We start from the raw sequence: 26,434 nt of genomic DNA, 5'->3' as shown, positions 1-26,434 counted from the left end.
TAGGCCAAATAAAGACCAAGATGGTAATTATCCTAGGATGTAGGACAAGTAAAGACAAAGATGGTAATTATACTAGGATGTAGGCCAAGTAAAGACAAAGATGGTAATTATCCTAGGATGTAGGCCAAGTAAAGACAAAGATGGTAATTATCCTAGGATGTAGGCCAAGTAAAGACAAAAATGGTAATTATCCTAGGATGTAGGCCAAGTAAAGACAAAGATAGTAATTATCCAAGGATGTAGGCCAAGTAAAGACAAAGATCGTAATTATCCTAGGATGTAGGCCAAGTAAAGACAAAGATGGTAATTATCCTAGGATGTAGGCCAAGTAAAGACAAAGATGGTAATTATCCTAGGATGTAGGCCAAGTAAAGACAAAGATGGTAATTATCCTAGGATGTAGGACAAGTAAAGACCAAGATGGTAATTATCCTAGGATGTAGGCCAAGTAAAGACAAAGATGGTAATTATCCTAGGATGTAGGCCAAGTAAAGACAAAGATGGTAATTATCCTAGGATGTAGGCCAAGTAAAGACAAAGATGGTAATTATCCTAGGATCCAGGCCAAGTAAAGACAGAGATGGTAATTATCCTAGGATCCAGGCCAAGTAAAGACAAAGATGGTAATTATCCTAGGATGTAGGCCAAGTAAAGACAAAGATGGTAATTATCCTAGGCCAAGTAAAGATAAAGATGGTAATTATCCTAGGATGTAGGCCAAGTAAAGACAAAGATGGTAATTATCCTAGGATGTAGGCCAAGTAAAGACAAAAATGGTAATTATCCTAGGATGTAGGCCAAGTAAAGACAAAGATGGTAATTATCCTAGGATCCAGGCCAAGTAAAGACAAAGATGCTAATTATCCTAGGATCCAGGCCAAGTAAACACAAAGATGGTAATTATCCTAGGATGTAGGCCAAGTGAAGACAAACATGGTAATTATCCTAGGATGTAGGCCAAGTATAGACAAAGATGGTAATTGTCCTAGGATCCAGGCCAAGTAAAGACAAAGATGGTAATTATCCTAGGATGTAGGCCAAGTAAAGACCAAGATGGTAATTATCCTAGGATGTAGTCCAAGTAAAGACAAAGATGGTAATTATCCTAGGATCCAGGCCAAGCAAAGACAAAGATGGTATTATTATAGGCCTAAAGACCAAGATGGTAATTATCCTAGGATGTAGGCCAAGTAAAGACAAAGATCGTAATTATCCTAGGATGTAGGCCAAGTAAAGACAAAGATGGTAATTATCCTAGGATGTAGGCCAAGTAATGACAAAGATGGTAATTATCCTAGGATGTAGGCCAAGTAAGGACCAAGATGGTAATTTCCCTAGGATGTAGGCCAAATAAAAACAAAGATGGTAATTATCCTAGGATGTAGGCCAAGTAAAGACAAAGATGGTAATTATCCTAGGATGTAGGCCAAGTAAAGACCAAGATGGTAATTATCCTAGGATGTAGGCCAAATAAAGACCAAGATGGTAATTATCCTAGGATGTAGGCCAAGAAAAGACACAGATGGGAATTATACTAGGATGTAGGCCAAGTAAAGACCAAGATGGTAATTATCCTCGGATGTAGGCCAAGTAAAGACAAAGATTGTAATTATCCTAGGATGTAGGCCAAGTAAAGACAAAGATGGTAATTGTCCTAGGATCCAGGCCAAGTAAAGACAAAGATGGTAATTATCCTAGGATGTAGGCCAAGTAAAGACAAATATGGTCATTATCCTAGGATGTAGGCCAAGTAAAGACCAAGATGGTAATTATCCTAGGATGTAGGCCAAATAAAGACCAAGATGGTAATTATCCTAGGATGTAGGCCAAGTAAAGACAAAGATGGTAATTATCCTAGGATGTAGGCCTAGTAATGACAAAGATGGTAATTATCCTAGGATGTATGCCAAGTAAGGACAAAGATGGAAATTATCCTAGGATGTAGGCCAAGTAAAGACAAAGATGGTAATTATCTTAGGATGTAGGCCAAGTAAAGACAAAGATGGTAATTATCCTAGGATGTAGGCCAAGTAAAGACAAAGATGGTAATTATCCTAGGATGTAGGACAAGTAAAGACCAAGATGGTAATTATCCTAGGATGTAGGCCAAGTAAAGACAAAGATGGTAATTATCCTAGGATGTAGGCCAAGTAAAGACAAAGATGGTAATTATCCTAGGATGTAGGCCAAGTAAAGACAAAGATGGTAATTATCCTAGGATCCAGGCCAAGTAAAGACAGAGATGGTAATTATCCTAGGATCCAGGCCAAGTAAAGACAAAGATGGTAATTATCCTAGGATGTAGGCCAAGTAAAGACAAAGATGGTAATTATCCTAGGATGTAGGCCAAGTAAAGACAAAGATGGTAATTATCCTAGGATGTAGGCCAAATAAAGACAAATATGGTAATTATCCTAGGATGTAGGCCAAGTGAAGACAAAGATAGTAATTATCCTAGGATGTAGGCCAAGTAAAGACAAAGATGGTAATTATCCTAGGATCCAGGCCAAGTAAAGACAAAGATGGTAATTATCCTAGGATGTAGGCCAAGTAAAGACAAAGATGGTAATTATCCTAGGATGTAGGCCAAGTAAAGACAAAGATGGTAATTATCCTAGGATGTAGGCCAAGTAAAGACAAAGATGGTAATTATCCTAGGATGTAGGCCAAGTAAAGACAAAGATGGTAATTATCCTAGGATGTAGGCCAAGTAAAGACAAAGATGGTAATTATCCTAGGATGTAGGCCAAGTAAAGACCAAGATGGTAATTATCCTAGGATGTAGGCCAAATAAAGACCAAGATGGTAATTATCCTAGGATATAGGCCAAGAAAAGACACAGATGGGAATTATACTAGGATGTAGGCCAAGTAAAGACCAAGATGGTAATTATCCTCGGATGTAGGCCAAGTAAAGATAAAGATGGTAATTATCCTAGGATGTAGGCCAAGTAAAGACAAAGATGGTAATTATCCTAGGATGTAGGCCAAGTAAGGACAAAGATGGTAATTATCCTAGGATGTAGGCCAAGTAAAGACAAAGATGGTAATTATCCTAGGATGTAGGCCAAGTAAAGACAAAGATGGTAATTATCCTAGGATGTAGGCCAAGTAAAGACAAAGATGGTAATTATCCTAGGATGTAGGACAAGTAAAGACCAAGATGGTATTATCCTAGGATGTAGGCCAAGTAAAGACAAATATGGTATTATCCTAGGATGTGCCAAGTAAAGACAAAGATGGTAAATATCCTAGGATGTAGGCCAAGTAAAGACAAAGATGGTAATTATCCAAGGATCCAGGCCAAGTAAAGACAAAGATGGTAATTATCCTAGGATCCAGGCCAAGTAAAGACAAAGATGGTACTATCCTAGGATGTAGGCCAAGTAAAGACAAAGATGGTAATTATCCTAGGATGTAGGCCAAGTAAAGACAAAGATGGTAATTATCCTAGGATGTAGGCCAAGTAAAGACAAAGATGGTAATTATCCTAGGATGTAGGCCAAGTAAAGACAAAGATGGTAATTATCCTAGGATCCAGGCCAAGTAAAGACAAAGATGGTAATTATCCTAGGATGTAGGCCAAGTAAAGACAAAGATGGTAATTATCCTAGGATGTAGGCCAAGTAAAGACAAAGATGGTAATTATCCTAGGATGTAGGCCAAGTAAAGACAAAGATGGTAATTGTCCTAAGATGTAGGCCAAGTAAAGACAAAGATGGTAATTATCCTAGAATGTAGGCCAAGTAAAGACAAAGATGCTAATTATCCTAGGATGTAGGCCAAGTAAAGACAAAGATGGTAATTATCCTAGGATGTAGGCCAAGTAAAGACAAAGATGGTAATTATCCTAGGATGTAGGCCAAGTAAAGACAAAGATGGTAATTATCCTAGGATCCAGGCCAAGTAAAGACAAAGATGGTAATTATCCTAGGATGTAGGCCAAGTAAAGACAAAGATGGTAATTATCCTAGGATGTAGGCCAAGTAAAGACAAAGATGGTAATTATCCTAGGATGTAGGCCAAGTAAAGACAAAGATGGTAATTATCCTAGGATCCAGGACAAGTAAAGACAAAGATGGTAATTATCCTAGGATGTAGGCCAAGTAAAGACAAAGATGCTAATTATCCTAGGATGTAGGCCAAGTAAAGACAAAGATGGTAATTATCCTAGGATGTAGGCCAAGTAAAGACAAAGATGGTAATTGTCCTAGGATGTAGGCCAAGTAAAGACAAAGATGGTAATTATCCTAGGATCCAGGCCAAGTAAAGACAAAGATGCTAATTATCCTAGGATCCAGGCCAAGTATAGACAAAGATGGTAATTGTCCTAGGATCCAGGCCAAGTAAAGACAAAGATGGTAATTATCCTAGGATGTAGGCCAAGTAAAGACAAAGATGGTAATTATCCTAGGATGTAGGCCAAGTAAGGACCAAGATGGTAATTATCCTAGGATGTAGGCCAAATAAAGACAAGATGGTAATTATCCTAGGATGTAGGCCAAGTAAAGACAAAGATGGTAATTATCCTAGGATGTAGGCCAAGTAAAGACCAAGATGGTAATTATCCTAGGATGTAGGCCAAATAAAGACCAAGATGGTAATTATCCTAGGATGTAGGCCAAGAAAAGACACAGATGGGAATTATACTAGGATGTAGGCCAAGTAAAGACCAAGATGGTAATTATCCTCGGATGTAGGCCAAGTAAAGATAAAGATGGTAATTATCCTAGGATGTAGGCCAAGTAAAGACAAAGATGGTAATTATCCTAGGATGTAGGCCAAGTAAGGACAAAGATGGTAATTATCCTAGGATGTAGGCCAAGTAAAGACAAAGATGGTAATTATCCTAGGATGTAGGCCAAGTAAACACAAAGATGGTAATTATCCTAGGATGTAGGCCAAGTAAAGACAAAGATGGTAATTATCCTAGGATGTAGGCCAAGTAAAGACAAAGATGGTAATTATCCTAGGATGTAGGACAAGTAAAGACAAAGATGGTAATTATACTAGGATGTAGGCCAAGTAAAGACAAAGATGGTAATTATCCTAGGATGTAGGCCAAGTAAAGACAAAGATGGTAATTATCCTAGGATGTAGGCCAAGTAAAGACAAAGATGGTAATTATCCTAGGATGTAGGCCAAGTAAAGACAAAGATGGTAATTATCCTAGGATGTAGGCCAAGTAAAGACAAAGATGGTAATTATCCTAGGATGTAGGCCAAGTAAAGACAAAGATGGTAATTATCCTAGGATCCAGGCCAAGTAAAGACAAAGATGGTAATTATCCTAGGATGTAGGCCAAGTAAAGACAAAGATGGTAATTATCCTAGGATGTAGGCCAAGTAAAGACAAAGATGGTAATTATCCTAGGATGTAGGCCAAGTAAAGACAAAGATGGTAATTATCCTAGGATGTAGGCCAAGTAAAGACAAAGATGGTAATTATCCTAGGATGTAGGCCAAGTAAAGACAAAGATGGTAATTATCCTAGGATGTAGGCCAAATAAAGACAAGATGGTAATTATCCTAGGATGTAGGCCAAGAAAAGACAAGATGGGAATTATCCTAGGATGTAGGCCAAGTAAAGACAAAGATGGTAATTATCCTAGGATGTAGGCCAAGTAAAGACAAAGATGGTAATTATCCTAGGATGTAGGCCAAGTAAAGACAAAGATGGTAATTATCCTAGGATGTAGGCCAAGTAAAGACAAAGATGGTAATTATCCTAGGATGTAGGCCAAGTAAAGACAAAGATGGTAATTATCCTAGGATGTAGGCCAAGTAAAGACAAAGATGGTAATTATCCTAGGATGTAGGCCAAGTAAAGACAAAGATGGTAATTATCCTAGGATGTAGGCCAAGTAAAGACAAAGATGGTAATTATCCTAGGATGTAGGCCAAGTAAAGATAAAGATGGTAATTATCCTAGGATGTAGGCCAAGTAAAGACAAAGATGGTAATTATCCTAGGATGTAGGCCAAGTAAAGACAAAGATGGTAATTATCCTAGGATGTAGGCCAAGTAAAGACAAAGATGCTAATTATCCTAGGATCCAGGCCAAGTAAAGACAAAAATGCTAATTATCCTAGGATCCAGGCCAAGTAAACACAAAGATGGTAATTATCCTAGGATGTAGGCCAAGTAAAGACAAAGATGGTAATTATCCTAGGATGTAGGCCAAGTAAAGACAAAGATGGTAATTGTCCTAGGATCCAGGCCAAGTAAAGACAAAGATGGTAATTATCCTAGGATGTAGGCCAAGTAAAGACAAAGATGGTAACTATCCTAGGATGTAGGCCAAATAAAGACAAAGATGGTAATTATCCTAGGATGTAGGCCAAGTAAAGACAAAGATGGTAATTATCCTAGGATGTAGGCCAAGTAAAGACAAAGATGGTAATTATCCTAGGATGTAGGCCAAGTAATGACAAAGATGGTAATTATCCTAGGATGTAGGCCAAGTAAGGACCAAGATGGTAATTTCCTAGGATGTAGGCCAAAGTAAAGACAAAGATGGTAATTATCCTAGGATGTAGGCCAAGTAAAGACAAAGATGGTAATTATCCTAGGATGTAGGCCAAGTAAAGACAAAGATGGTAATTATCCTAGGATGTAGGCCAAGTAAAGACAAAGATGGTAATTATCCTAGGATGTAGGCCAAGAAAAGACAAAGATGGTAATTATCCTAGGATGTAGGCCAAGTAAAGACAAAGATGGTAATTATCCTAGGATGTAGGCCAAATGACAAAGATGGTAATTATCCTAGGATGTATGCCAAGTAAGGACAAAGATGGTAATTATCCTAGGATGTAGGCCAAGTAAAGACAAAGATGGTAATTATCTTAGGATGTAGGCCAAGTAAAGACAAAGATGGTAATTATCCTAGGATGTAGGCCAAGTAAAGACAAAGATGGTAATTATCCTAGGATGTAGGCCAAGTAAAGACAAAGATGGTAATTATCCTAGGATGTAGGCCAAGTAAAGACAAAGATGGTAATTATCCTAGGATGTAGGCCAAGTAAAGACAAAGATGGTAATTATCCTAGGATGTAGGCCAAGTAAAGACAAAGATGGTAATTATCCTAGGATGTAGGCCAAGTAAAGACAAAGATGGTAATTATCCTAGGATCCAGGCCAAGTAAAGACAAAGATGGTAATTATCCTAGGATGTAGGCCAAGTAAAGACAAAGATGGTAATTATCCTAGGATGTAGGCCAAGTAAAGACAAAGATGGTAATTATCCTAGGATGTAGGCCAAGTAAAGACAAAGATGGTAATTATCCTAGGATGTAGGCCAAATAAAGACAAAGATGGTAATTATCCTAGGATGTAGGCCAAGTAAAGACAAAGATGGTAATTATCCTAGGATGTAGGCCAAGTAAAGACAAAGATGGTAATTATCCTAGGATGTAGGCCAAGTAAAGACAAAGATGGTAATTATCCTAGGATCCAGGCCAAGTAAAGACAAAGATGGTAATTATCCTAGGATGTAGGCCAAGTAAAGACAAAGATGGTAATTATCCTAGGATGTAGGCCAAGTAAAGACAAAGATGGTAATTATCCTAGGATGTAGGCCAAGTAAAGACAAAGATGGTAATTATCCTAGGATGTAGGCCAAGTAAAGACAAAGATGGTAATTATCCTAGGATGTAGGCCAAGTAAAGACAAAGATGGTAATTATCCTAGGATGTAGGCCAAGTAAAGACAAAGATGGTAATTATCCTAGGATGTAGGCCAAATAAAGACAAGATGGTAAAGATGTAGGCCAAGAAAAGACACAGATGGGAATTATCCTAGGATGTAGGCCAAGTAAAGACAAAGATGGTAATTATCCTAGGATGTAGGCCAAGTAAAGACAAAGATGGTAATTATCCTAGGATGTAGGCCAAGTAAAGACAAAGATGGTAATTATCCTAGGATGTAGGCCAAGTAAAGACCAAGATGGTAATTATCCTAGGATGTAGGCCAAGTAAAGACAAAGATGGTAATTATCCTAGGATGTAGGCCAAGAAAAGACAAAGATGGTAATTATCCTAGGATGTAGGCCAAGTAAAGACAAAGATGGTAATTATCCTAGGATGTAGGCCAAGTAAAGACAAAGATGGTAATTATCCTAGGATGTAGGCCAAGTAAAGACAAAGATGGTAATTATCCTAGGATCCAGGCCAAGTAAAGACAAAGATGGTAATTATCCTAGGATGTAGGCCAAGTAAAGACAAAGATGGTAATTATCCTAGGATGTAGGCCAAGTAAAGACAAAGATGGTAATTATCCTAGGATGTAGGCCAAATAAAGACCAAGATGGTAATTAAGGATGTAGGCCAAGTAAAGACAAAGATGGTAATTATCCTAGGATGTAGGCCAAGTAAAGACAAAGATGGTAATTATCCTAGGATGTAGGCCAAGTAAGACAAAGATGGAAATTATCCTAGGATGTAGGCCAAGTAAAGACAAAGATGGTAATTATCCTAGGATGTAGGCCAAGTAAAGACAAAGATGGTAATTATCCTAGGATCCAGGCCAAGTAAAGACAAAGATGGTAATTATCCTAGGATGTAGGCCAAGTAAAGACAAAGATGGTAATTATCCTAGGATGTAGGCCAAGTAAAGACAAAGATGGTAATTATCCTAGGATGTAGGCCAAATAAAGACAAAGATGGTAATTATCCTAGGATGTAGGCCAAGTAAAGACAAAGATGGTAATTATCCTAGGATGTAGGCCAAGTAAAGACAAAGATGGTAATTAAGGATCCAGGCCAAGTAAAGACAAAGATGGTAATTATCCTAGGATGTAGGCCAAGTAAAGACAAAGATGGTAATTATCCTAGGATGTAGGCCAAGTAAAGACAAAGATGGTAATTATCCTAGGATGTAGGCCAAGTAAAGACAAAGATGGTAATTATCCTAGGATGTAGGCCAAGTAAAGACAAAGATGGTAATTATCCTAGGATGTAGGCCAAGTAAAGACAAAGATGGTAATTATCCTAGGATGTAGGCCAAGTAAAGACCAAGATGGTAATTATCCTAGGATGTAGGCCAAGTAAAGACAAAGATGGTAATTATCCTAGGATATAGGCCAAGTAAAGACAAAGATGGTAATTATCCTAGGATGTAGGCCAAGTAAAGACAAAGATGGTAATTATCCTAGGATGTAGGCCAAGTAAAGATAAAGATGGTAATTATCCTAGGATGTAGGCCAAGTAAAGACAAAGATGGTAATTATCCTAGGATGTAGGCCAAGTAAGGACAAAGATGGTAATTATCCTAGGATGTAGGCCAAGTAAAGACAAAGATGGTAATTATCCTAGGATGTGTGCCAAGTAAAGACAAAGATGGTAAATATCCTAGGATGTAGGCCAAGTAAAGACAAAGATGGTAATTATCCAAGGATCCAGGCCAAGTAAAGACAAAGATGGTAATTATCCTAGGATCCAGGCCAAGTAAAGACAAAGATGGTAATTATCCTAGGATGTAGGCCAAGTAAAGACAAAGATGGTAATTATCCTAGGATGTAGGCCAAGTAAAGACAAAGATGGTAATTATCCTAGGATGTAGGCCAAGTAAAGACAAAGATGGTAATTATCCTAGGATGTAGGCCAAGTAAAGACAAAGATGGTAATTATCCTAGGATCCAGGCCAAGTAAAGACAAAGATGGTAATTATCCTAGGATGTAGGCCAAGTAAAGACAAAGATGGTAATTATCCTAGGATGTAGGCCAAGTAAAGACAAAGATGGTAATTATCCTAGGATGTAGGCCAAGTAAAGACAAAGATGGTAATTGTCCTAAGATGTAGGCCAAGTAAAGACAAAGATGGTAATTATCCTAGAATGTAGGCCAAGTAAAGACAAAGATGCTAATTATCCTAGGATCCAGGCCAAGTAAAGACAAAGATGGTAATTATCCTAGGATGTAGGCCAAGTAAAGACAAAGATGGTAATTATCCTAGGATGTAGGCCAAGTAAAGACAAAGATGGTAATTATCCTAGGATGTAGGCCAAGTAAAGACAAAGATGGTAATTATCCTAGGATCCAGGACAAGTAAAGACAAAGATGGTAATTATCCTAGGATGTAGGCCAAGTAAAGACAAAGATGCTAATTATCCTAGGATGTAGGCCAAGTAAAGACAAAGATGGTAATTATCCTAGGATGTAATATAATAATAATAATAATATGTAGGCCAAGTAAAGACAAAGATGGTAATTGTCCTAAGATGTAGGCCAAGTAAAGACAAAGATGGTAATTATCCTAGAATGTAGGCCAAGTAAAGACAAAGATGCTAATTATCCTAGGATCCAGGCCAAGTAAAGACAAAGATGGTAATTATCCTAGGATCCAGGCCAAGTAAAGACAAAGATGGTAATTATCCTAGGATGTAGGCCAAGTAAAGACAAAGATGGTAATTATCCTAGGATGTAGGCCAAGTAAAGACCAAGATGGTAATTATCCTAGGATGTAGGCCAAATAAAGACCAAGATGGTAATTATCCTAGGATATAGGCCAAGAAAAGACACAGATGGGAATTATACTAGGATGTAGGCCAAGTAAAGACCAAGATGGTAATTATCCTCGGATGTAGGCCAAGTAAAGATAAAGATGGTAATTATCCTAGGATGTAGGCCAAGTAAAGACAAAGATGGTAATTATCCTAGGATGTAGGCCAAGTAAGGACAAAGATGGTAATTATCCTAGGATGTAGGCCAAGTAAAGACAAAGATGGTAATTATCCTAGGATGTAGGCCAAGTAAAGACAAAGATGGTAATTATCCTAGGATGTAGGCCAAGTAAAGACAAAGATGGTAATTATCCTAGGATGTAGGCCAAGTAAAGACAAAGATGGTAATTATCCTAGGATCCAGGCCAAGTAAAGACAAAGATGGTAATTATCCTAGGATGTAGGCCAAGTAAAGACAAAGATGGTAATTATCCTAGGATGTAGGCCAAGTAAAGACAAAGATGGTAATTATCCTAGGATGTAGGCCAAGTAAAGACAAAGATGGTAATTGTCCTAAGATGTAGGCCAAGTAAAGACAAAGATGGTAATTATCCTAGAATGTAGGCCAAGTAAAGACAAAGATGCTAATTATCCTAGGATCCAGGCCAAGTAAAGACAAAGATGGTAATTATCCTAGGATGTAGGCCAAGTAAAGACAAAGATGGTAATTATCCTAGGATGTAGGCCAAGTAAAGACAAAGATGGTAATTATCCTAGGATGTAGGCCAAGTAAAGACAAAGATGGTAATTATCCTAGGATCCAGGACAAGTAAAGACAAAGATGGTAATTATCCTAGGATGTAGGCCAAGTAAAGACAAAGATGCTAATTATCCTAGGATGTAGGCCAAGTAAAGACAAAGATGGTAATTATCCTAGGATGTAGGCCAAGTAAAGACAAAGATGGTAATTGTCCTAAGATGTAGGCCAAGTAAAGACAAAGATGGTAATTATCCTAGGATCCAGGCCAAGTAAAGACAAAGATGCTAATTATCCTAGGATCCAGGCCAAGTAAAGACAAAGATGGTAATTATCCTAGGATCCAGGCCAAGTAAAGACAAAGATGGTAATTATCCTAGGATGTAGGCCAAGTATAGACAAAGATGGTAATTGTCCTAGGATCCAGGCCAAGTAAAGACAAAGATGGTAATTATCCTAGGATGTAGGCCAAGTAAAGACAAAGATGGTAATTATCCTAGGATGTAGGCCAAGTAAGGACCAAGATGATAATTTCCCTAGGATGTAGGCCAAATAAAGACAAAGATGGTAATTATCCTAGGATGTAGGCCAAGTAAAGACAAAGATGGTAATTATCCTAGGATGTAGGCCAAGTAAAGACCAAGATGGTAATTATCCTAGGATGTAGGCCAAATAAAGACCAAGATGGTAATTATCCTAGGATGTAGGCCAAGAAAAGACACAGATGGGAATTATACTAGGATGTAGGCCAAGTAAAGACCAAGATGGTAATTATCCTCGGATGTAGGCCAAGTAAAGATAAAGATGGTAATTATCCTAGGATGTAGGCCAAGTAAAGACAAAGATGGTAATTATCCTAGGATGTAGGCCAAGTAAGGACAAAGATGGTAATTATCCTAGGATGTAGGCCAAGTAAAGACAAAGATGGTAATTATCCTAGGATGTAGGCCAAGTAAACACAAAGATGGTAATTATCCTAGGATGTAGGCTAAGTAAAGACAAAGATGGTAATTATCCTAGGATGTAGGCCAAGTAAAGACAAAGATGGTAATTATCCTAGGATGTAGGCCAAGTAAAGACAAAGATGGTAATTATCCTAGGATGTAGGCCAAGTAAAGACAAAGATGGTAATTATCCTAGGATGTAGGCCAAGTAAAGACAAAGATGGTAATTATCCTAGGATGTAGGCCAAGTAAAGACAAAGATGGTAATTATCCTAGGATGTAGGCCAAGTATAGACAAAGATGGTAATTGTCCTAGGATGTAGGCCAAGTAAAGACAAAGATGGTAATTATCCTAGGATGTAGGCCAAGTATAGACAAAGATGGTAATTGTCCTAGGATCCAGGCCAAGTAAAGACAAAGATGGTAATTATCCTAGGATGTAGGCCAAGTAAAGACAAAGATGGTAATTATCCTAGGATGTAGGCCAAGTAAGGACCAAGATGGTAATTATCCTAGGATGTAGGCCAAATAAAGACCAAGATGGTAATTATCCTAGGATGTAGGCCAAGTAAAGACAAAGATGGTAATTATCCTAGGATGTAGGCCAAGTAAAGACCAAGATGGTAATTATCCTAGGATGTAGGCCAAATAAAGACCAAGATGGTAATTATCCTAGGATGTAGGCCAAGAAAAGACACAGATGGGAATTATACTAGGATGTAGGCCAAGTAAAGACCAAGATGGTAATTATCCTCGGATGTAGGCCAAGTAAAGATAAAGATGGTAATTATCCTAGGATGTAGGCCAAGTAAAGACAAAGATGGTAATTATCCTAGGATGTAGGCCAAGTAAGGACAAAGATGGTAATTATCCTAGGATGTAGGCCAAGTAAAGACAAAGATGGCAATTATCCTAGGATGTAGGCCAAGTAAAGACAAAGATGGTAATTATCCTAGGATGTAGGCCAAGTAAAGACAAAGATGGTAATTATCCTAGGATGTAGGCCAAGTAAAGACAAAGATGGTAATTATCCTAGGATGTAGGCCAAGTAAAGATAAAGATGGTAATTATCCTAGGATGTAGGCCAAGTAAAGACAAAGATGGTAATTATCCTAGGACGTAGGCCAAGTAAAGACAAAGATGGTAATTATCCTAGGATGTAGGCCAAGTAAAGACAAAGATGCTAATTATCCTAGGATCCAGGCCAAGTAAAGACAAAAATGCTAATTATCCTAGGATCCAGGCCAAGTAAACACAAAGATGGTAATTATCCTAGGATGTAGGCCAAGTAAAGACAAAGATGGTAATTATCCTAGGATGTAGGCCAAGTATAGACAAAGATGGTAATTGTCCTAGGATCCAGGCCAAGTAAAGACAAAGATGGTAATTATCCTAGGATGTAGGCCAAGTAAAGACCAAGATGGTAACTATCCTAGGATGTAGGCCAAATAAAGACCAAGATGGTAATTATCCTAGGATGTAGGCCAAGTAAAGACAAAGATCGTAATTATCCTAGGATGTAGGCCAAGTAAAGACAAAGATGGTAATTATCCTAGGATGTAGGCCAAGTAATGACAAAGATGGTAATTATCCTAGGATGTAGGCCAAGTAAGGACCAAGATGGTAATTTCCCTAGGATGTAGGCCAAATAAAGACAAAGATGGTAATTATCCTAGGATGTAGGCCAAGTAAAGACAAAGATGGTAATTATCCTAGGATGTAGGCCAAGTAAAGACCAAGATGGTAATTATCCTAGGATGTAGGCCAAATAAAGACCAAGATGGTAATTATCCTAGGATGTAGGCCAAGAAAAGACACAGATGGGAATTATACTAGGATGTAGGCCAAGTAAAGACAAAGATGGTAATTATCCTAGGATGTAGGCCAAATAATGACAAAGATGGTAATTATCCTAGGATGTATGCCAAGTAAGGACAAAGATGGTAATTATCCTAGGATGTAGGCCAAGTAAAGACAAAGATGGTAATTATCTTAGGATGTAGGCCAAGTAAAGACAAAGATGGTAATTATCCTAGGATGTAGGCCAAGTAAAGACAAAGATGGTAATTATCCTAGGATGTAGGACAAGTAAAGACCAAGATGGTAATTATCCTAGGATGTAGGCCAAGTAAAGACAAAGATGGTAATTATCCTAGGATGTAGGCCAAGTAAAGACAAAGATGGTAATTATCCTAGGATGTAGGCCAAGTAAAGACAAAGATGGTAATTATCCTAGGATCCAGGCCAAGTAAAGACAGAGATGGTAATTATCCTAGGATCCAGGCCAAGTAAAGACAAAGATGGTAATTATCCTAGGATGTAGGCCAAGTAAAGACAAAGATGGTAATTATCCTAGGATGTAGGCCAAGTAAAGACAAAGATGGTAATTATCCTAGGATGTAGGCCAAGTAAAGACAAAGATGGTAATTATCCTAGGATGTAGGCCAAGTAAAGACAAATATGGTAATTATCCTAGGATGTAGGCCAAATAAAGACAAATATGGTAATTATCCTAGGATGTAGGCCAAGTGAAGACAAAGATAGTAATTATCCTAGGATGTAGGCCAAGTAAAGACAAAGATGGTAATTATCCTAGGATCCAGGCCAAGTAAAGACAAAGATGGTAATTATCCTAGGATGTAGGCCAAGTAAAGACAAAGATGGTAATTATCCTAGGATGTAGGCCAAGTAAAGACAAAGATGGTAATTATCCTAGGATGTAGGCCAAGTAAAGACAAAGATGGTAATTATCCTAGGATGTAGGCCAAGTAAAGACAAAGATGGTAATTATCCTAGGATGTAGGCCAAGTAAAGACAAAGATGGTAATTATCCTAGGATGTAGGCCAAGTAAAGACCAAGATGGTAATTATCCTAGGATGTAGGCCAAATAAAGACCAAGATGGTAATTATCCTAGGATATAGGCCAAGAAAAGACACAGATGGGAATTATACTAGGATGTAGGCCAAGTAAAGACCAAGATGGTAATTATCCTCGGATGTAGGCCAAGTAAGGACAAAGATGGTAATTATCCTAGGATGTAGGCCAAGTAAAGACAAAGATGGTAATTATCCTAGGATGTAGGCCAAGTAAAGACAAAGATGGTAATTATCCTAGGATGTAGGCCAAGTAAAGACAAAGATGGTAATTATCCTAGGATGTAGGACAAGTAAAGACCAAGATGGTAATTATCCTAGGATGTAGGCCAAGTAAAGACAAATATGGTAATTATCCTAGGATGTGTGCCAAGTAAAGACAAAGATGGTAAATATCCTAGGATGTAGGCCAAGTAAAGACAAAGATGGTAATTATCCAAGGATCCAGGCCATGTAAAGACAAAGATGGTAATTATCCTAGGATCCAGGCCAAGTAAAGACAAAGATGGTAATTATCCTAGGATGTAGGCCAAGTAAAGACAAAGATGGTAATTATCCTAGGATGTAGGCCAAGTAAAGACAAAGATGGTAATTATCCTAGGATGTAGGCCAAGTAAAGACAAAGATGGTAATTATCCTAGGATGTAGGCCAAGTAAAGACAAAGATGGTAATTATCCTAGGATCCAGGCCAAGTAAAGACAAATATGGTAATTATCCTAGGATCCAGGCCAAGTAAAGACAAATATGGTAATTATCCTAGGATGTAGGCCAAGTAAAGACAAATATGGTAATTATCCTAGGATGTAGGCCAAGTAAAGACAAAGATGGTAACAATCCTAGGATGTAGGCCAAGTAAAGACAAAGATTGTAATTATCCTAGGATGTAGGCCAAGTAAAGACAAAGATGGTAATTATCCTAGGATGTAGGCCAAGTAAAGACAAAGATGGTAATTATCCTAGGATGTAGGCCAAGTAAAGACAAAGATGGTAATTATCCTAGGATGTAGTCCAAGTAAAGACAAAGATGGTAATTATCCTAGGATGTCGGCCAAGTAAAGACAAAAATGGTAATTATCCTAGGATGTAGGCCAAGTAAAGACAAAGATGGTAATTATCCTAGGATGTAGGCCAAGTAAAGACAAAGATGGTAATTATCCTAGGATGTAGGCCAAGTAAAGACAAAGATGGTAATTATCCTAGGATGTAGGCCAAGTAAAGACAAAGATGGTAATTATCCTAGGATGTAGGCCAAGTAAAGACAAAGATGGTAATTGTCCTAAGATGTAGGCCAAGTAAAGACAAAGATGGTAATTATCCTAGAATGTAGGCCAAGTAAAGACAAAGATGCTAATTATCCTAGGATCCAGGCCAAGTAAAGACAAAGATGGTAATTATCCTAGGATCCAGGCCAAGTAAAGACAAAGATGGTAATTATCCTAGGATATAGGCCAAGTAAAGACAAAGATGGTAATTATCCTAGGATGTAGGCCAAGTATAGACAAAGATGGTAATTGTCCTAGGATCCAGGCCAAGTAAAGACAAAGATGGTAATTATCCTAGGATGTAGGCCAAGTAAAGACAAAGATGGTAATTATCCTAGGATGTAGGCCAAGTATAGACAAAGATGGTAATTGTCCTAGGATCCAGGCCAAGTAAAGACAAAGATGGTAATTATCCTAGGATGTAGGCCAAGTAAAGACAAAGATTGTAATTATCCTAGGATATAGGCCAAGTAAGGACCAAGATGGTAATTTCCCTAGGATGTAGGCCAAATAAAGACAAAGATGGTAATTATCCTAGGATGTAGGCCAAGTAAAGACAAAGATGGTAATTATCCTAGGATGTAGGCCAAGTAAAGACCAAGATGGTAATTATCCTAGGATGTAGGCCAAATAAAGACCAAGATGGTAATTATCCTAGGATGTAGGCCAAGAAAAGACACAAATGGGAATTATACTAGGATGTAGGCCAAGTAAAGACCAAGATGGTAATTATCCTCCTATGTAGGCCAAGTAAAGATAAAGATGGTAATTATCCTAGGATGTAGGCCAAGTAAAGACAAAGATGGTAATTATCCTAGGATGTAGGCCAAGTAAGGACAAAGATGGTAATTATCCTAGGATGTAGGCCAAGTAAAGACAAAGATGGTAATTATCCTAGGATGTAGGCCAAGTAAAGACAAAGATGGTAATTATCCTAGGATGTAGGCCAAGTAAAGACAAAGATGGTAATTATCCTAGGATGTAGGCCAAGTAAAGACAAAGATGGTAATTATCCTAGGATGTAGGCCAAGTAAAGACAAAGATGGTAATTATCCTAGGATGTAGGCCAAGTAAAGACAAAGATGGTAATTATCCTAGGATCCAGGCCAAGTAAAGACAAATATGGTAATTATCCTAGGATCCAGGCCAAGTAAAGACAAATATGGTAATTATCCTAGGATGTAGGCCAAGTAAAGACAAATATGGTAATTATCCTAGGATGTAGGCCAAGTATAGACAAAGATGGTAATTGTCCTAGGATGTAGGCCAAGTAAAGACAAAGATGGTAATTATCCTAGGATGTAGGCCAAGTATAGACAAAGATGGTAATTGTCCTAGGATCCAGGCCAAGTAAAGACAAAGATGGTAATTATCCTAGGATGTAGGCCAAGTAAAGACAAAGATGGTAATTATCCTAGGATGTAGGCCAAGTAAGGACCAAGATGGTAATTATCCTAGGATGTAGGCCAAATAAAGACCAAGATGGTAATTATCCTAGGATGTAGGCCAAGTAAAGACAAAGATGGTAATTATCCTAGGATGTAGGCCAAGAAAAGACCAAGATGGTAATTATCCTAGGATGTAGGCCAAATAAAGACCAAGATGGTAATTATCCTAGGATGTAGGCCAAGAAAAGACACAGATGGGAATTATACTAGGATGTAGGCCAAGTAAAGACCAAGATGGTAATTATCCTAGGATGTAGGCCAAGTAAAGATAAAGATGGTAATTATCCTAGGATGTAGGCCAAGTAAAGACAAAGATGGTAATTATCCTAGGATGTAGGCCAAGTAAGGACAAAGATGGTAATTATCCTAGGATGTAGGCCAAGTAAAGACAAAGATGGCAATTATCCTAGGATGTAGGCCAAGTAAAGACAAAGATGGTAATTATCCTAGGATGTAGGCCAAGTAAAGACAAAGATGGTAATTATCCTAGGATGTAGGCCAAGTAAAGACAAAGATGGTAATTATCCTAGGATGTAGGACAAGTAAAGACCAAGATGGTAATTATCCTAGGATGTAGGCCAAGTAAAGACAAAGATGGTAATTATCCTAGGATGTGTGCCAAGTAAAGACAAAGATGGTAAATATCCTAGGATGTAGGCCAAGTAAAGACAAAGATGGTAATTATCCAAGGATCCAGGCCAAGTAAAGACAAAGATGGTAATTATCCTAGGATCCAGGCCAAGTAAAGACAAAGATGGTAATTATCCTAGGATGTAGGCCAAGTAAAGACAAAGATGGTAATTATCCTAGGATCCAGGCCAAGTAAAGACAAAGATGGTAATTATCCTAGGATGTCGGCCAAGTAAAGACAAAAATGGTAATTATCCTAGGATGTAGGCCAAGTAAAGACAAAGATGGTAATTATACTAGGATGTAGGCCAAGTAAAGACAAAGATGGTAATTATCCTAGGATCCAGGCCAAGTAAAGACAAAGATGGTAATTATCCTAGGATGTCGGCCAAGTAAAGACAAAAATGGTAATTATCCTAGGATGTAGGCCAAGTAAAGACAAAGATGGTAATTATACTAGGATGTAGGCCAAGTAAAGACAAAGATGGTAATTATACTAGGATGTAGGCCAAGTAAAGACAAAGATGGTAGTGGTTCATAACTCTTCCAGCATATATATATGTTCATTCAGCCATCTTTCTGCAAGCTTGTTGTTATACAATTTTGAGAATGAAATATTGATATTTGATTCGAGCCAATACAGTTTGTAGATACTGTCGGTAAGCATCTACTTGAATTAGATATATATTTTAATGAAGGTCGATGTTGAACCATTGGTGTTATTTATCCATACTCATTTTAATTGATGTCTAAACCAGCTGTAGACGAAGATGTCTAATCATTTGAGTCAGATGGTGCCTACCCTCGAGTCGGTGAGTTTAAAATAAAATAAAAAGTATTTGTGGTGAATCAAGAAAAATAAAGTACGTCTATCCCTTAGTCCCTCAACACATCTTTATTTTACTGTCCTAATTTATAATTCTAGAAAATGTGCATCCAGTCGCTGGGCGACATTGGCAGTTTATTTCAATATACAGTATAGAGTTATAGCCTACCCTATGCTGCGCATGCAGAGCGTGCGTCAGACAATGGTCGTTTAACTTCCAAAGTGATGGTCTGTTTGGCAGATTATATAAATGTTGGAATGTCCTTAAGCATTGTTCTAATTTACATATAGTAGCCTACTTACTTATACGTACAGTACACCGAGTGTACAAAACGTAAAACGCTGCAGTGTTTTTCACACTCAACAGTTTCCCAAGTGTATCAAGAATGGTCCATCACCCAAAGGACATCCAGCCAATTTGACATAACTGTGGGAAGCATTGGAGTCAACATGGGGGGGGGTTCAACTCAATATTAGGAAGGTGTCCATAATGTTTTGTACACTCAGTGTTGTTGTCGATAAAGACACATTATGATATTATTGTTATTATTGGACGTGTTACTATTACTGATCTCTTGGTGTTTTCTGTATTAATGAATATTCAATAAATTGTAGGTGTCCAAAAACATTTAGCCTTCTTCAAATATGTTCTCTCTGCTGTGCTATGGCATGATCCGCAAGAGGTTGAGAGGCTGGGCAGCGACACACATCCGCCTGCATGCACCAATGGACATTAGAGAGGATAGAGAGGAGACCGATGCCACAGAACTGCTAGGACCTATACTTCACTTTGCCACTTTATGGTTATTAAAGTTGAAGACGCACAGCAGCAGTTTTGTTCAGCAGCATGGCGTCGCCTCTAACTGACCTGGAGACGCGTAAACAGAACAGTATCAGAGGAATAGTCGGGGTGGAGAACGTCGCCGAGTTGAAGAAAGGTTTTAACCGACACCTCCACTTCACTTTGGTCAAAGACAGGAACGTAGCGACGCCGCGCGATTATTACTTCGCCCTCGCGCACGCGGTTCGTGATCACCTGGTGGGAAGATGGATCAGAACGCAACAGTTTTACTATGAGACCGACCCCAAGGTAAAAGTTGTTTGTTTCAAAAGTGATTTCCTTTACCAAATAGCATGCACCAGTTTACGCGGAGAATTATCCTGGCTACCTGTGTGTCTTGTCCTCATTTGGTCCGCTGGTCAGAGTCGCACCTCTTATTTATTTTCACCATCATCAAATCAACATTTATTTTGGTCACATACACATGGTTAGTAGATGTTATTGGTCACATACACATGGTTAGCAGATGTTATTGGTCACATGGTTAGCAGATGTTATTGGTCACATACACATGGTTAGTATTAAAGTGGCGTCATTTAAAGTGACTAGTGATACCTCTTATTAAAGTGGCGTCATTTAAAGTGACTAGTGATATCTCTTATTAAAGTGGCGTCATTTAAAGTGACTAGTGATATCTCTTATTAAAGTGGCGTCATTTAAAGTGACTAGTGATATCTCTTATTAAAGTGGCGTCATTTAAAGTGACTAGTGATATCTCTTATTAAAGTGGCTGGAGATTTGAGTCAGTGTGTTGGCAGCAGCCACTCAATGTTAGTGGTGGCTGTTTAACAGTCTGATGGCCTTGAGATAGAAGGTGTTTTTCTGTCTCTCAGTCCCAGCTTTGATGCACCTGTACTGACCTCGCCTTCTGGATGACAGCGGGGTGAACAGACAACCTGGTCTCAGAGCATTTTGTATTATTCTGTATGTAAACCCGTAAATGTATTATTATGTTAGTTTGGTATGGTTACTTGAGGTAAAAAACGAATGTAGGATAGTTGGTTGGGGTGCATGCTAATGTAACAGTATAACTTTAGACCGTCCCCTTGCCCATACCCGGGCGCGAACCAGGGACCCTCTGCACACAACAACAATAGTCAACCACGAAGCATCGTTACCCATCGCTCCACAAAAACAGACTTTCCTAGTTTTTAAAAAAGAAGGAAAAAAAAGGAAATCATTCCATTTAAATTAATGAATCTACACCTACTTGTTTGTGTCTATTTAGACATTTTATTGACCGGTAAAAATTAGAATATGAACTGTACAGATTAGAATATGAACTGTACAGATTAGAATATGAACTGTACAGATTAGAATATGAACTGTACAGATTAGAATATGAACTGTACAGATTAGAATATGAACTGTACAGATTAGAATATGAACTGTACAGATTAGAATATGAACTGTACGGATTAGAATATGAACTGTACGGATTAGAATATGAAATGTACGGATTAGAATATGAAATGTACGGATTAGAATATGAACTGTACGGATTAGAATATGAAATGTACGGATTAGAATATGAACTGTACAGATTAGAATATGAACTGTACAGATTAGAATATGAAATGTACAGATTAGAATATGAACTGTACAGATTAGAATATGAACTGTACAGATTAGAATATGAAATGTACAGATTAGAATATGAACTAGATGAGAGGGATACAGTGCAGAAACTGAGTGTCGAGACAGAGCCACTGCTAAATGTTCCTGTTCTCCTGTCCAGCGGGTGTACTACCTCTCCCTGGAGTTCTACATGGGCAGAACCCTCCAGAACACCATGATTAACCTGGGGCTGCAGAACGCCTGTGACGAGGCCATCTACCAGGTGAGCTTGAACCTTATACACAGTCCACCAGGTGAGATGGAACCTTGTAGACAGTCTACCAGGTGAGCTTGAACCTTGTAGACAGTCTACCAGGTGAGATGGACCCTTGTAGACAGTCTACCAGCCAGGTGAGATGGACCCTTGTAGACAGTCTACCAGCCAGGTGAGATGGACCCTTGTAGACAGACTACCAGCCAGGTGAGATGGACCCTTGTAGACAGTCTACCAGCCAGGTGAGATGGACCCTTGTAGACAGTCTACCAGCCAGGTGAGATGGACCCTTGTAGACAGTCTACCAGCCAGGTGAGATGGACCCTTGTAGACAGTCTACCAGCCAGGTGAGATGGACCCTTGTAGACAGTCTACCAGCCAGGTGAGATGGACCCTTGTAGACAGTCTACCAGCCAGGTGAGATGGACCCTTGTAGACAGTCTACCAGCCAGGTGAGATGGACCCTTGTAGACAGTCTACCAGCCAGGTGAGATGGACCCTTGTAGACAGTCTACCAGCCAGGTGAGATGGACCCTTGTAGACAGTCTACCAGCCAGGTGAGATGGACCCTTGTAGACAGTCTACCAGCCAGGTGAGATGGACCCTTGTAGACAGTCTACCAGCCAGGTGAGATGGACCCTTGTAGACAGTCTACCAGCCAGGTGAGATGGACCCTTGTAGACAGTCTACCAGCCAGGTGAGATGGACCCTTGTAGACAGTCTACCAGCCAGGTGAGATGGACCCTTGTAGACAGTCTACCAGCCAGGTGAGATGGACCCTTGTAGACAGTCTACCAGCCAGGTGAGATGGACCCTTGTAGACAGTCTACCAGCCAGGTGAGATGGACCCTTGTAGACAGTCTACCAGCCAGGTGAGATGGACCCTTGTAGACAGTCTACCAGCCAGGTGAGATGGACCCTTGTAGACAGTCTACCAGCCAGGTGAGATGGACCCTTGTAGACAGTCTACCAGCCAGGTGAGATGGACCCTTGTAGACAGTCTACCAGCCAGGTGAGATGGACCCTTGTAGACAGTCTACCAGCCAGGTGAGATGGACCCTTGTAGACAGTCTACCAGCCAGGTGAGATGGACCCTTGTAGACAGTCTACCAGCCAGGTGAGATGGACCCTTGTAGACAGTCTACCAGCCAGGTGAGATGGACCCTTGTAGACAGTCTACCAGCCAGGTGAGATGGACCCTTGTAGACAGTCTACCAGCCAGGTGAGATGGACCCTTGTAGACAGTCTACCAGCCAGGTGAGATGGACCCTTGTAGACAGTCTACCAGCCAGGTGAGATGGACCCTTGTAGACAGTCTACCAGCCAGGTGAGATGGACCCTTGTAGACAGTCTACCAGCCAGGTGAGATGGACCCTTGTAGACAGTCTACCAGCCAGGTGAGATGGAACCTTGTAGACAGTCTACCAGCCAGGTGAGATGGAACCTTGTAGACGTCAGGGACACACCGGCATGGCTGCAAGCAGAAACGACTAGTGCCGCAGGCAAACAAGCTTTCTTATAAGAGACAGACTTTCTCAAGAACTGTGACAGCATGACTAACACACAACCTCAGTCATTACTTTTATCAACTTTGAGTGTCAAGTAATGCATGAGCTCAAACACATTATTGGACACTATAAAAGCCTAGTTTACACCTTGAGTACACAACGCAAGAACGCTTCGCAAGATGGTGATCCTGCACAGAGGTATGAATTGCAGGACTGAACATGTCTGCGTAGCATTGCTAAGCTACCCAACGCTATTTAGAGTAGCGACTTGTGGGGTATAAACTAGCCTTTAATATGGGACTGTGAGTTGAGCGAACTGAATTTGAGTTTTTTTTTTTATGTCTGTAATGTAGCTGGGTTTGGACATGGAGGATCTGGAGGAGATGGAGGAGGATGCAGGGCTGGGGAACGGAGGCCTGGGCAGACTGGCAGGTACAGTACCAAGATCCATGTGTCTGTCTGTCTGTCAGTCTGTCAGTGTGTGTTAGGATGCTGTTGGCTCACCAGAACAGGACGTTTACTCAACCCTAGGAGGCTGCTGTTGGCTCACCAGAACAGGAAGTTTACTCAACCTAGGAGGCTGCTGTCCGCATCAACGCGAGGAGGCTGTCCACCACTAGGAGGCCGTCCGCCCCACCACCACCACCACCAGGAGGCTGTCCCGCCCCACCACCACCACCACCACCACCACCACCACCACCAGGAGGCTGTCCCTCCCCACCACCACCACTAGGAGGCTGTCCCGCCCCACCAGCACCACCACTAGGAGGCTGTCCCGCCCCACCAGCACCACCACTAGGAGGCTGTCCCGCCCCACCACCACCACTAGGAGGCTGTTCCGCACCACCACCACCACTAGGAGGCTGTCCCGCCCCACCACCACCAGGAGGCTGTCCCGCCCCACCACCACCAGGAGGCTGTCCCGCCCCACCACCACCACCAGGAGGCTATCCCTCCCCACCACCACCGCTAGGAGGCTGTCCCGCCCCACCACCACCACCACCACTAGGAGCCTGTCCCGCCCCCCCCCACCACCACCACCACCACTAGGAGCCTGTCCCCACCACCACCACCACCACTAGGAGCCTGTCCCCCCACCACCACCACCACCACCACCACCACCACCACTAGGCTGTCCCTAGGAGCCCCACCAGCACCACCACTAGGAGGCTGTCCCGCCCCACCAGCACCACTACTAGGAGGCTGTCCCGCCCCACCAGCACCACCACTAGGAGGCTGTCCCGCCCCACCACCACCACTAGGAGGCTGTCCCGCCCCACCACCACCAGGAGGCTGTCCCGCCCCACCACCACCAGGAGGCTGTCCCGCCCCACCACCACCACCAGGAGGCTATCCCTCCCCACCACCACCGCTAGGAGGCTGTCCCGCCCCACCACCACCACCACCACCACCACTAGGAGCCTGTCCCCCACCACCACCACCACCACTAGGAGCCTGTCCCCCCACCACCACCACTAGGAGCCTGTCCCCCCACCACCACCACCACTAGGAGCCTGTCCCCCCACCACCACCACCACCACCACCACCACTAGGAGCCTGTCCCCCCCACCACCACCACAACCACTAGGAGCCTGTCCCCCCACCACCACCACCACCACCACCACTAGGAGCCTGTCCCCCACCACCACCCCCATCACCACCACCCCTTGTCCCTGTACTACACTTCATCCATACAGTTTGTCTTGACATCCACTGTATCCTTCATCCAATAATAATAAACGTAGTGTTTCTATTGAACATTTACATTATTTTGTCCTGTGTGTGTGTGTGTGTGTGTGTGTGTGTGTGTGTGTGTGTGTGTGTGTGTGTGTGTGTGTGTGTGTGTGTGTGTGTGTGTGTGTGTGTGTGTGTGTGTGTGTGTGTGTGTGTGTGTGTGTGTGTATATTTTGTCCTGTGTGTGTATATTTTGTCCTGTGTGTGTGTGTGTGTGTATATTTTGTCCTGTGTGTGTGTGTATATGTGTGTGTGTATATATATAATATAGCTTGTTTCCTGGACTCGATGGCCACCCTGGGTCTGGCAGCGTACGGTTACGGCATCCGTTATGAATATGGAATCTTCAATCAGAAGATCAAGGAAGGTTGGCAGGTAATATCCACAACACTTTTCACTGCATAAATCTACTGCATTTAAAGGGACAATCTGGTATTGCTACATCCATTTTTGTTTTATTTATACAGCGAGTTCCAACTGTATTGGGACAGTGACCCATTTTGTCGTTGTTTTTGGCTCTGTAGTCCAGCACTTTGGGTTTTAAATTTGATATAATAAAGTGCAGACTGACATCTTTAATTTGAGGTTATTTTTATCCATATCTGGTCAACCGATTTATAACTGACAACACTATTCGGTCATTCACATGTGTATTAAAGTCGTAAAAAGTATAGTCTTATATTCCTGGCATGCAATGACTACATCAAGCGTGTAACTCTGTCGTGTTTCAGATTATCATGTGCCCAATACAAATGCATGGTAAATCATTTACATTTAAGTCATTTAGCAGACGCTCTTATCCAGAGCGACTTACAAATTGGTGCATTCACCTTATGACATCCAGTGGAACAGTCACTTTACAATAGTGCATCTAAATCTTTTAAGGGGGGGGGGGTGAGAGGGAATACTTATCCCTCTCACCCAAAACCTTTTATTGTAAATAAGAATAGAATATGTTTTCTAAACACTTCTACATGAATGTGGATGCTACCTTGATTACAGATCATCCCGAATGAATCATGAAATAATGATGAGTGAGAAAGTTAGACGCACGACTATCATACCTTAAAACATTTCAATCTGTCACCTTTTTCAATATCGGGTTAATAGCATTTTGTGTGTGGGGGGGGGGGGGGTGTATGATAAGATTTCATTATTTGCAGTACACTCTCATTTCTTAAACACTTTGTGCCTCGTCACTTCAGTCAATGAATAATCAGTAAAAGCAGGTTATAGCGCTCTAAACTACATCACACAGGGCAAATTCAAAAGGGCAAAACCCCTCAGCCGTGTATAGAAGGTACTGTAGGTCTTTATCAGAGTCTTAACAAAAGGGCAAAA

At 40.5% G+C, this 26,434-nt stretch overlaps 1 protein-coding gene across 2 annotated transcripts in view; it reads left to right on the top strand.

Moving 5' to 3' along the window:
• LOC124001217 (E3 ubiquitin-protein ligase TRIM9-like) overlaps window positions 1–24,110 on the top strand; it is a 132,723-nt gene extending 108,613 nt beyond the window's left edge. For both annotated transcript variants that reach the window (XM_046307843.1, XM_046307842.1), the window contains 3 exons: window positions 21,759–21,860; window positions 23,713–23,791; window positions 23,891–24,110. In XM_046307843.1, the coding sequence (XP_046163799.1) occupies window positions 21,759–21,860; window positions 23,713–23,791; window positions 23,891–23,979 (270 nt within the window). In that variant the 3' untranslated portion in view covers window positions 23,980–24,110. The remainder of the gene's footprint in view (window positions 1–21,758; window positions 21,861–23,712; window positions 23,792–23,890) is intronic.
• Window positions 24,111–26,434: the final 2,324 nt, after the last annotated feature.

Source organism: Oncorhynchus gorbuscha, linkage group LG17, assembly GCF_021184085.1.
Source record: "Oncorhynchus gorbuscha isolate QuinsamMale2020 ecotype Even-year linkage group LG17, OgorEven_v1.0, whole genome shotgun sequence".
Lineage (NCBI taxonomy): Eukaryota > Metazoa > Chordata > Actinopteri > Salmoniformes > Salmonidae > Oncorhynchus > Oncorhynchus gorbuscha.
This window is presented reverse-complemented; position numbering and strand designations above follow the sequence as displayed.